This window comes from Bombina bombina, chromosome 3 (assembly GCF_027579735.1).
Source record: "Bombina bombina isolate aBomBom1 chromosome 3, aBomBom1.pri, whole genome shotgun sequence".
In the NCBI taxonomy this organism is placed as follows: domain Eukaryota; kingdom Metazoa; phylum Chordata; class Amphibia; order Anura; family Bombinatoridae; genus Bombina; species Bombina bombina.
This window is the reverse complement of record NC_069501.1, coordinates 1218985248-1218997494: the sequence shown is the minus strand read 5'-3', so window position 1 is coordinate 1218997494 and position 12247 is coordinate 1218985248. Positions and strand designations below refer to the sequence as shown.

Here is a 12247-nt window from a genome sequence, read left to right as displayed (position 1 = left end):
ATAAATATTAGTACACTATTTTATAAAGAGCTATGTAACATGCGCACCTACACTTATACTTCTGATTATAAATATTAGTACACTATTTTATAAAGAGCTATGTAAGATGCGCACCTACACTTATACTTCTGATTATAAATATTAGTACACTATTTTATAAAGAGCTGTGTAACATGCGCACCTACACTTATACTTCTGATTATAAATATTAGTACACTATTTTATAAAGAGCTGTGTAACATGCACACCTACACTTATACTTCTGATTATAAATATTAGTACACTATTTTATAAAGAGTTGTGTAAGATGGGCACCTACACTTATACTTCTGATTATAAATATTAGTACACTATTTTATAAAGAGCTGTGTAAGATGCGCACCTACACTTATACTTCTGATTATAAATATTAGTACACTATTTTATAAAGAGCTGTGTAACATGCATACCTACACTTATACTTCTGATTATAAATATTAGTACACTATTTTATAAAGAGCTGTGTAAGATGCGCACCTATACTTATACTTCTGATTATAAATATTAGTACACTATTTTATTAAGAGCTGTGTAACGTGCGCACCTACACTTATATTTCTGGATTATAAATATTAGTACACTATTTTATAAAGAGCTGTGTAACATGCGCACCTACACTTATACTTCTGATTATAAATATTAGTACACTATTTTATAAAGAGCTATGTAAGCTGCGCACCTACACTTATACTTCTGATTATAAATATTAGTACACTATTTTATAAAGAGCTATGTAACATGCGCACCTACACTTATACTTCTGATTATAAATATTAGTACACTATTTTATAAAGAGCTGTGTAACATGCGCACCTACACTTATACTTCTGATTATAAATATTAGTACACTATTTTATAAAGAGCTGTGTAAGATGCGCACCTACACTTATACTTCTGATTATAAATATTAGTACACTATTTTATAAAGAGCTGTGTAACATGCGCACCTACACTTATACTTCTGATTATAAATATTAGTACACTATTTTATAAAGAGCTGTGTAACATGCGCACCTACACTTATACTTCTGATTATAAATAATAGTACACTATTTTATAAAGAGCTGTGTAACATGCATACCTACACTTATACTTCTGATTATAAATATTAGTACACTATTTTATAAAGAGCTGTGTAAGCTGCGCACCTACACTTATACTTCTGATTATAAATATTAGTACACTATTTTATAAAGAGCTGTGTAAGATGCGCACCTACACTTATACTTCTGATTATAAATATTAGTACACTATTTTATAAAGAGCTGTGTAACATGCGCACCTACACTTATACTTCTGATTATAAATATTAGTACACTATTTTATAAAGAGCTGTGTAACCTGTGCACCTACACTAATACTTCTGATTATAAATATTAGTACACTATTTTATAAAGAGCTGTGTAACATGCGCACCTACACTTATACTTCTGATTATAAATATTAGTACACTATTTTATAAAGAGCTGTGTAACCTGCGCACCTACACTTATACTTCTGATTATAAATATTAGTACACTATTTTATAAAGAGCTGTGTAAGCTGCGCACCTACACTTATACTTCTGATTATAAATATTAGTACACTATTTTATAAAGAGCTGTGTAACATGCGCACCTACACTTATACTTCTGATTATAAATATTAGTACACTATTTTATAAAGAGCTGTGTAACATGCGCACCTACACTTATACTTCTGATTATAAATATTAGTACACTATTTTATAAAGAGCTGTGTAACATGCGCACCTACACTTATACTTCTGATTATAAATATTAGTACACTATTTTATAAAGAGCTGTGTAACATGCGCACCTACACTTATACTTCTGATTATAAATATTAGTACACTATATTATAAAGAGCTGTGTAAGATGCGCACCTACACTTATACTTCTGATTATAAATATTAGTACACTATTTTATAAAGAGCTGTGTAACATGCGCACCTACACTTATACTTCTGATTATAAATATTAGTACACTATTTTATAAAGAGCTGTGTAACATGCGCACCTACACTTATACTTCTGATTATAAATATTAGTACACTATTTTATAAAGAGCTGTGTAACATGGGCACCTACACTTATACTTCTGATTATAAATATTAGTACACTATTTTATAAAGAGCTGTGTAACATATGCACCTACACTTATACTTCTGATTATAAATATTAGTACACTATTTTATAAAGAGCTGTGTAACATGCGCACCTACACATATACTTCTGATTATAAATATTAGTACACTATTTTATAAAGAGCTATGTAAGCTGCGCACCTACACTTATACTTCTGGATTATAAATATTAGTACACTATTTTATAAAGAGCTGTGTAACATGCGCACCTACACTTATACTTCTGGATTATAAATATTAGTACACTATTTTATAAAGAGCTGTGTAAGATGCGCACCTACACTTATACTTCTGATTATAAATATTAGTACACTATTTTATAAAGAGCTGTGTAACATGCGCACCTACACTTATACTTCTGATTATAAATATTAGTACACTATTTTATAAAGAGCTGTGTAACATGGGCACCTACACTTATACTTCTGATTATAAATATTAGTACACTATTTTATAAAGAGCTGTGTAACATGCGCACCTACACTTATACTTCTGATTATAAATATTAGTACACTATTTTATAAAGAGCTGTGTAAGATGCGCACCTACACTTATACTTCTGATTATAAATATTAGTACACTATTTTATAAAGAGCTGTGTAACATGCATACCTACACTTATACTTCTGATTATAAATATTAGTACACTATTTTATAAAGAGCTGTGTAAGATGCGCACCTACACTTATACTTCTGATTATAAATATTAGTACACTATTTTATAAAGAGCTGTGTAACATGCGCACCTACACTTATACTTCTGATTATAAATATTAGTACACTATTTTATAAAGAGCTGTGTAACATGTGCACCTACACTTATACTTCTGATTATAAATATTAGTACACTATTTTATAAAGAGGTGTGTAACATGCGCACCTACACTTATACTTCTGATTATAAATATTAGTACACTATTTTATAAAGAGCTGTGTAAGATGCGCACCTACACTTATACTTCTGATTATAAATATTAGTACACTATTTTATAAAGAGCTGTGTAACCTGTGCACCTACACTTATACTTCTGATTATAAATATTAGTACACTATTTTATAAAGAGCTGTGTAACATGCGCACCTACACTTATACTTCTGATTATAAATATTAGTACACTATTTTATAAAGAGCTGTGTAACATGCATACCTACACTTATACTACTGATTATAAATATTAGTACGCTATTTTATAAAGAGCTGTGTAACATGGGCACCTACACTTATACTTCTGATTATAAATATTAGTACACTATTTTATAAAGAGCTGTGTAAGATGTGCACCTACACTTATACTTCTGATTATAAATATTAGTACACTATTTTATAAAGAGCTGTGTAACATGCGCACCTACACTTATACTTCTGATTATAAATATTAGTACACTATTTTATAAAGAGCTGTGTAACATGCGCACCTACACTTATACTTCTGATTATAAATATTAGTACACTATTTTATAAAGAGCTGTGTAACATGCGCACCTACACTTATACTTCTGATTATAAATATTAGTACACTATTTTATAAAGAGCTGTGTAAGATGCGCACCTACACTTATACTTCTGATTATAAATATTAGTACACTATTTTATAAAGAGCTGTGTAACCTGTGCACCTACACTTATACTTCTGATTATAAATATTAGTACACTATTTTATAAAGAGCTGTGTAACATGCGCACCTACACTTATACTTCTGATTATAAATATTAGTACACCTATTTTATAAAGAGCTGTGTAACATGCGCACCTACACTTATACTTCTGATTATAAATATTAGTACACTATTTTATAAAGAGCTGTGTAACCTGCGCACCTACACTTATACTTCTGATTATAAATATTAGTACACTATTTTATAAAGAGCTGTGTAACCTGCGCACCTACACTTATACTTCTGATTATAAATATTAGTACACTATTTTATAAAGAGCTGTGTAACCTGCGCACCTACACTTATACTTCTGATTATAAATATTAGTACACTATTTTATAAAGAGCTGTGTAACATGCGCACCTACACTTATACTTCTGATTATAAATATTAGTACACTATTTTATAAAGAGCTGTGTAACATGCGCACCTACACTTATACTTCTGATTATAAATATTAGTACACTATTTTATAAAGAGCTGTGTAACATGCGCACCTACACTTATACTTCTGATTATAAATATTAGTACACTATTTTATAAAGAGCTGTGTAACATGCGCACCTACACTTATACTTCTGATTATAAATATTAGTACACTATTTTATAAAGAGCTGTGTAAGCTGCGCACCTACACTTATACTTCTGATTATAAATATTAGTACACTATTTTATAAAGAGCTGTGTAACCTGCGCACCTACACTTATACTTCTGATTATAAATATTAGTACACTATTTTATAAAGAGCTGTGTAAGATGCGCACCTACACTTATACTTCTGATTATAAATATTAGTACACTATTTTATAAAGAGCTGTGTAACATGCGCACCTACACTTATACTTCTGGATTATAAATATTAGTACACTATTTTATAAAGAGCTGTGTAACATGGGCACCTACACTTATACTTCTGATTATAAATATTAGTACACTATTTTATAAAGAGCTGTGTAACATGCGCACCTACACTTATACTTCTGATTATAAATATTAGTACACTATTTTATAAAGAGCTGTGTAACATGCGCACCTACACTTATACTTCTGATTATAAATATTAGTACACTATTTTATAAAGAGCTGTGTAACATGCGCACCTACACTTATACTTCTGATTATAAATATTAGTACACTATTTTATAAAGAGCTGTGTAACATGCGCACCTACACTTATACTTCTGATTATAAATATTAGTACACTATTTTATAAAGAGCTGTGTAACATGCGCACCTACACTTATACTTCTGATTATAAATATTAGTACACTATTTTATAAAGAGCTGTGTAACATGCGCACCTACACTTATACTTCTGATTATAAATATTAGTACACTATTTTATAAAGAGCTGTGTAACATGCGCACCTACACTTATACTTCTGATTATAAATATTAGTACACTATTTTATAAAGAGCTGTGTAACATGCGCACCTACACTTATACTTCTGATTATAAATATTAGTACACTATTTTATAAAGAGCTGTGTAACATGCGCACCTACACTTATACTTCTGATTATAAATATTAGTACACTATTTTATAAAGAGCTGTGTAACATGCGCACCTACACTTATACTTCTGATTATAAATATTAGTACACTATTTTATAAAGAGCTGTGTAACATGCGCACCTACACTTATACTTCTGATTATAAATATTAGTACACTATTTTATAAAGAGCTGTGTAACATGCGCACCTACACTTATACTTCTGATTATAAATATTAGTACACTATTTTATAAAGAGCTGTGTAACATGCGCACCTACACTTATACTTCTGATTATAAATATTAGTACACTATTTTATAAAGAGCTGTGTAACATGCGCACCTACACTTATACTTCTGATTATAAATATTAGTACACTATTTTATAAAGAGCTGTGTAACATGCGCACCTACACTTATACTTCTGATTATAAATATTAGTACACTATTTTATAAAGAGCTGTGTAACATGCGCACCTACACTTATACTTCTGATTATAAATATTAGTACACTATTTTATAAAGAGCTGTGTAACATGCGCACCTACACTTATACTTCTGATTATAAATATTAGTACACTATTTTATAAAGAGCTGTGTAACATGCGCACCTACACTTATACTTCTGATTATAAATATTAGTACACTATTTTATAAAGAGCTGTGTAACATGCGCACCTACACTTATACTTCTGATTATAAATATTAGTACACTATTTTATAAAGAGCTGTGTAACATGCACACCTACACTTATACTTCTGATTATAAATATTAGTACACTATTTTATAAAGAGCTGTGTAACATGCGCACCTACACTTATACTTCTGATTATAAATATTAGTACACTATTTTATAAAGAGCTGTGTAACATGCGCACCTACACTTATACTTCTGGATTATAAATATTAGTACACTATTTTATAAAGAGCTGTGTAACATGCGCACCTACACTTATACTTCTGATTATAAATATTAGTACACTATTTTATAAAGAGCTGTGTAACATGCGCACCTACACTTATACTTCTGGATTATAAATATTAGTACACTATTTTATAAAGAGCTGTGTAACATATGCACCTACACTTATACTTCTGATTATAAATATTAGTACACTATTTTATAAAGAGCTGTGTAACATGCGCACCTACACTTATACTTCTGATTATAAATATTAGTACACTATTTTATAAAGAGCTGTGTAACATGCGCACCTACACTTATACTTCTGATTATAAATATTAGTACACTATTTTATAAAGAGCTGTGTAACATGCGCACCTACACTTATACTTCTGATTATAAATATTAGTACACTATTTTATAAAGAGCTGTGTAACATGCGCACCTACACTTATACTTCTGATTATAAATATTAGTACACTATTTTATAAAGAGCTGTGTAACATGCGCACCTACACTTATACTTCTGGATTATAAATATTAGTACACTATTTTATAAAGAGCTGTGTAACATGTGCACCTACACTAATACTTCTGATTATAAATATTAGTACACTATTTTATAAAGAGCTGTGTAACCTGCGCACCTACACTTATACTTCTGATTATAAATATTAAGTGCAATGTATCTCTCTGGGTACCCTGTCCTTTCCGGCTATTAAAACTGTTAATTTCCTGTCCTGTGTTTTTATGTGGGATGTTGCACGGATAGAAGCCAGTCTCACCTTTGTTACTTCTCTTTGTCTAGGTCTGGTTGTTTCTCTCTTGCTGTTTGATGGCTCCATTCCCAAACTAAAGGGCTCCGTACCCACTGAATACCGACTGAAGCGTGACTAAACAGCTCACATCAAAAACCTGTGAGCGGCTCCAGCTCTTCCATATGAAATGCCTCTATAATTACTGACAAATTCCATTGCTCCCACATGAGCATTAATACTTGATTTACATTTCTGATTATTCCTTTCTGCACATCTCCGCTAATCATCTGTTAGAAAAACAGATACCAAATCCACTATGTTTATGCATTAGGTAGTCTGTCTCATTCTATGGAATGTTACTGTAATGGTACTAAAAGGGTACAGTGCTGTACTCTTGTGCGTCTATCATCAATTTATTGGATTTGTTACTACTGCAAGTTCAGTAGTAAAACGATACTGCATGAATGTTAATTATACTGACTATTCAGACTAATGCGCAAGTCATAGGGACAAGTAATTCTGAACAGCAAAACGTCCCCATAAGCAGTTTGAGGCTGTTTTGTGCTGCAGCTTGCTTTGGTAGCCAAAGTGTTACATTTGTTTTGTTTTTACAAAATATTTTATCACGCAAATTATATCTGATTTATTATATGGATTTTAAAGAAAGGTAATATGTAAATTATTTTAAACCTTACTTAGATACTAACAGCAAAGCTACTAAATGTATGTAAAAAACAGTATTTCCATGCACATAAATACATGTATGTGCACCTGTGTGTATATGGACACATACATATGCATGGATATTTATGGCATGTTGCTCAGAGGTTAAAGGGTTATAAAACACTATAATACTATATAGTATATAGTGTAAATATGCTGCTTTGAATCCCTGGAATTATCAGAAACTACATTATTTGTATGTCTAATGAAATTTCCCTAAAAAAATGTACACTATTGGATGCGAGAAAGATCTTGTTGTCTTTGTGCTGCTGTTTTGTAATCCTGTCTCTGAGGAAATTACAAATTGCATTTGATTAAATTATCCTTTTTTTATTTCAACCACAATCAAGTTTGTCAAGATTGTAATGAATTTGTCATTTAAGTGCAGACACAGAGTATTCTAAAGGTCTGTCACCTTTGTATTGTCACATCACAATTATTTTCAACTTTAGATCTTGAGATTCTGTATAAAATTGTAATTAAGATGAATTCATTTTACGGTAAGGTTAGCATTTAAAGGGCGTAATACTCAAATCTGAAATATGAATGCAATACAAACCACTTCTGGCTCTGATCAGCTGTCTTTTGAATACTGTGTTCTATTATAATAAACTAGATTAGCGTGCAGTATACAGACTTGTTTCTTTAGAGACCTCTTTAGAGGTAATTGTATAATGGTATGCTATGTACGCATGCGTACTGCAGAACATATACCAACTAGCTATGTGAGCATGCATGTTTCATATACAGATCACATAACAGCTTTGGTTAATATAATCTAGTGATTATATTAACCAAAGCAAAGCTGTTATCGCTAGGAAAATAAGGTTTTTTATGGAAGGGAAAGCCGCAGTAAAGCGTTCATGCTGACATTTGTGCATTATTCATTTTTAACACTTATAACCTTCACCTGAAGGCAAATGAGTGACAGCAAATGAATGCGTGTGTAAGTACTTGGCTACCATTAGTACTGCAAATGCGCATGTGTAAGTACTGTAAATGAATAGTATTATGCTAATTTTTAATGCTACTTATCTCATTATGTAAACTGACCATATAGAATAAGCTACAATTCTGCAAATATGAAATGGCTTGAAAAGGTATTTTGTTTAAAGGGACAGTCAACACCAGAATTTTTGTTGTTTTAAAAAATAGATAATCCCTTAATTATCCATTCCACAGTTATAATACACATTTTACCTCTGTTATTACCTTGTATCTAAGCCTCTGCAGACTGCCCCCTTATTTCAGTTCTTTTGACATTTTAGCCAATCAGTGCTCACTCCTTGGTAAATTCACGTGCATGAGCTCAATGTTATCTATATCAAACACATTAACTAACACCCTCTAGTGGTCAAAATGCATTCAGATTAGAGGTGGCCTTCAAGTTCTAAGAAATTAGCATATGAACCTCCTAGGTTTAACTTTCAACTAAGAATACCAAGAGAACAAAGCAAAATTGGTGATAAAAGTAAATTGGAAAGTTGTTTACAATTGCATGCCCTGTCTGAATCATGAAAGTTTTTTTGGTACTTGACTATCCCTTTAATGCAGTCATTTTTTTCCTCCATATGTACCAATAGCTTTGGCAATTCTGGACTGTTTCTTTGTTTTGCACACTAAAAACAAAATCTGTAATTTATTAACATGTATGCAACAGCTTGCAGAGATTGGCACAGTGCACTTTACAAAATGAGCCATAATCTATATTTGTAAAATAATCTTTATTTGCCTTTTCAGTGCTGTTTTTTTTCTCAGTACATTTGCATTGTCTGTCAAATGATTGTGTTATTATCAGAGGTCTTTAGCCGACATAATGAAAGTAACTTTTTTTAATTATTATTAAATGTTTGCTATTTTAAATTGCATTTAATATCACACAAGTTATGCAGGGACAATACTTATTCTTTTGACAAAATTCTTATTTCACTGTTGCTGTTTAAAATATACACTTGTTTTAAAAAGGTCATGGACCCTGACTGACATTAAAGGCCATTATAGTAATAAAAAATACATGCTGTAATTCATTAAACTATGTTATTTTAAAACTAACAACCCTGCATCTCTGGAGATAAGCACATAGTCAACGTACCACTTAGGAGCCACAAAAAAACACTGGTCCTGAGTGGAAACTACAGCTGACCCAATAAGCAGCATTAGTTTCACCACCCAGCTGTATTGTAATTTGTGTTTAAACCCTTTTGTGGTGGTTGAATTAGTTTTAAAATTACATTGATGTTTTTTTACTATAATGGCCCTTTAAATGTATAATATACATTGTTACTGAAAAACATGCCTTAAATTGGTGTATGATGTATGTGATAAAATATTAACGGGTTAGGCCGATCAAAAATTAAATCTGCATGAGTGCAATTCAACTTGAAATAGAAGCATTTTTACAAAATACTTTCATTAGCAAAAATATTTCTAGTAAGTTATTATGGTTTTCGGCGGCATATGCCCCAGTATTCGAACATCATGCCTGAACCGAGAGCTAAGGGTGGTGTGCATTGTGTCTGTCATACAAGCTACTGCTGACTCCCTGACCAAGAGTGGTGTTTAATTACTGGTGCACGGCCCTCTGCTGAAAAACACTAATATCTTTTTACTAGAAGCATTTTTATTAAGGAAAATGTATTGCAAAAATTCTTCTATCTAAAATTTAAATGCATTTATGCACATTTAAATTTTGGCATTTATATCCCTTTAAAGCCAATATAAAAAAAATAATTTCTGTTCTGCAGTAGCTTAGTGGAAAAGTTGAAACATTTTGTCTGATTAAAAAATTTAAAGTGGTGCTAACAAATCCTCATTCTTACTGTGAATTTTAGTTTTATATTTGTATAATTCTTTTAAATAAACCTGATGATTTTCAAAACTTGGTTTGTGTCTGCTTTCTTGTCATGCTTAAATAATTTAAATGATGTATATGTGGGGGTTATTATATGTGTGTGTTTTCTAGGATTGTGTAGAAAGGCAGCTGCTCGCGGCATTCGGCACTTATCGGAGCCAGATTTATTCTTGTGAACGTGCAACTGTTTGAAGGTCTCTGAGCGTTGGGACACTTCATAGTCTTCATAACAACAATCCGTATATGGCAATTATCACTGGAATTGAGTATTTCACACACAAGGCCTTAGCAATAATCAGACATGCACACACAATATAATCTGTCAGCTCTGGTTTATTCTTAGCAGTGCTGGATTATATATTATACATTACATACATGTAACGACACAGAGGGTCTTCATACACGCTCCCTTTTACAAGTTAGTTAATTACAAGACTTAAAGAACTTAACAGTCATAAGATCCTTTGTGTAAGACTGGAGACATTCATCCTTGAAAAACAAGATAACAAGTAATGTAAGGATGCTCTTTCGACCTGTGCAACGCTAAAAATTTAATTTCGTTTTCATTAGTTAAATCATTTTGTTTCGGCAAATTAGTTTGTTTAAAAAATAAATTGTTTCGGCAAATTAGTTATGTTAAAAGGCCACTGTAAGTAAATATTTTCTATGCCTGTTACTAACTAACTACCCCAAATACGCTTTTTATCAATAGCATTTCATTAACATATCTCTACCGTATATCAGAAATCTTGTCTGCAAATGTAATTGTTTTCCAAACCCACTCCGCGGGTATCCTTTGCTCTGTACCAATCTGTTTACAATACCTAGGTTTCAAAATGGCGCTTTAAACACAATTTCATTGGTTTAAGTATTTTGAACATGCAGTGCTGAAAATAGTGGGCAGGATAACGTGACATCGGCAAATAAAAGATATAACTTTTAGAACGTTATGAAAATTCGTTTTGGAGAAAATATAGGTCAGTAGGTTTTAATTAATGTTTATTAACTTTAATATGTTAGTTGTTTGGCTTAAAAATTATAACGGAAAGTAATCCTTTAAGTTAAATCGTTTTTTTTGTATCCATTCTTTATTCATTATTCTATTCTAAAATTTAGAATAAAATAATGCATATGAATAAAGAATGGATCCGAAAAAACTATTTAATTTAACATAACTAATGTTATTATCTAAAACCGCCGACACTAAATAAAGCTACTAACTCCTAAACCGCCATCCCCCCCACATCGCCAACACTAACTAAACCTATTAACCCCTAAACTGCCGCCCCCCACATAGCCAACACTAACTAAACCTATTAACCCCTAAACCACGACTCCCCGACATCGCCAAACTAAATAAACCTATTAACCCCTAAACCGCAGTTCCCCGACATCGCCAACACTAAACCTATTAACCCCTAAACCACCGTACCCCCACATCGCCAACACCAAACCTATTAACCCCTAAACCGCAGCTCCCCGACATCGCTGAGACAACCTATTATTATTATTATTAGTTGTGGAGCGCCAACAGATTCCGCAGCGCTATAAACAAAGACGGAGTACAACAAAACAATTATAGGGATCAAATGGGTAGAGGGCCCTGCCAAGAGTTGCACTGTTGTAGTCTGCTCTTAAGAAGGTGATCTACAAACAGCTGGACTCTTAGGCTT

The 12247-nt window shown here is 31.7% G+C and overlaps 1 protein-coding gene across 1 annotated transcript in view; it reads left to right on the top strand.

Moving 5' to 3' along the window:
• AQP11 (aquaporin 11) overlaps positions 1–10601 on the top strand; it is a 50968-nt gene extending 40367 nt beyond the window's left edge. The window contains exon 3 of the mRNA XM_053708685.1: positions 7051–10601. Coding sequence (XP_053564660.1) covers positions 7051–7139 — 89 coding nt within the window. The 3' untranslated portion in view covers positions 7140–10601. The remainder of the gene's footprint in view (positions 1–7050) is intronic.
• The last annotated feature ends 1646 nt before the right edge of the window (positions 10602–12247 follow it).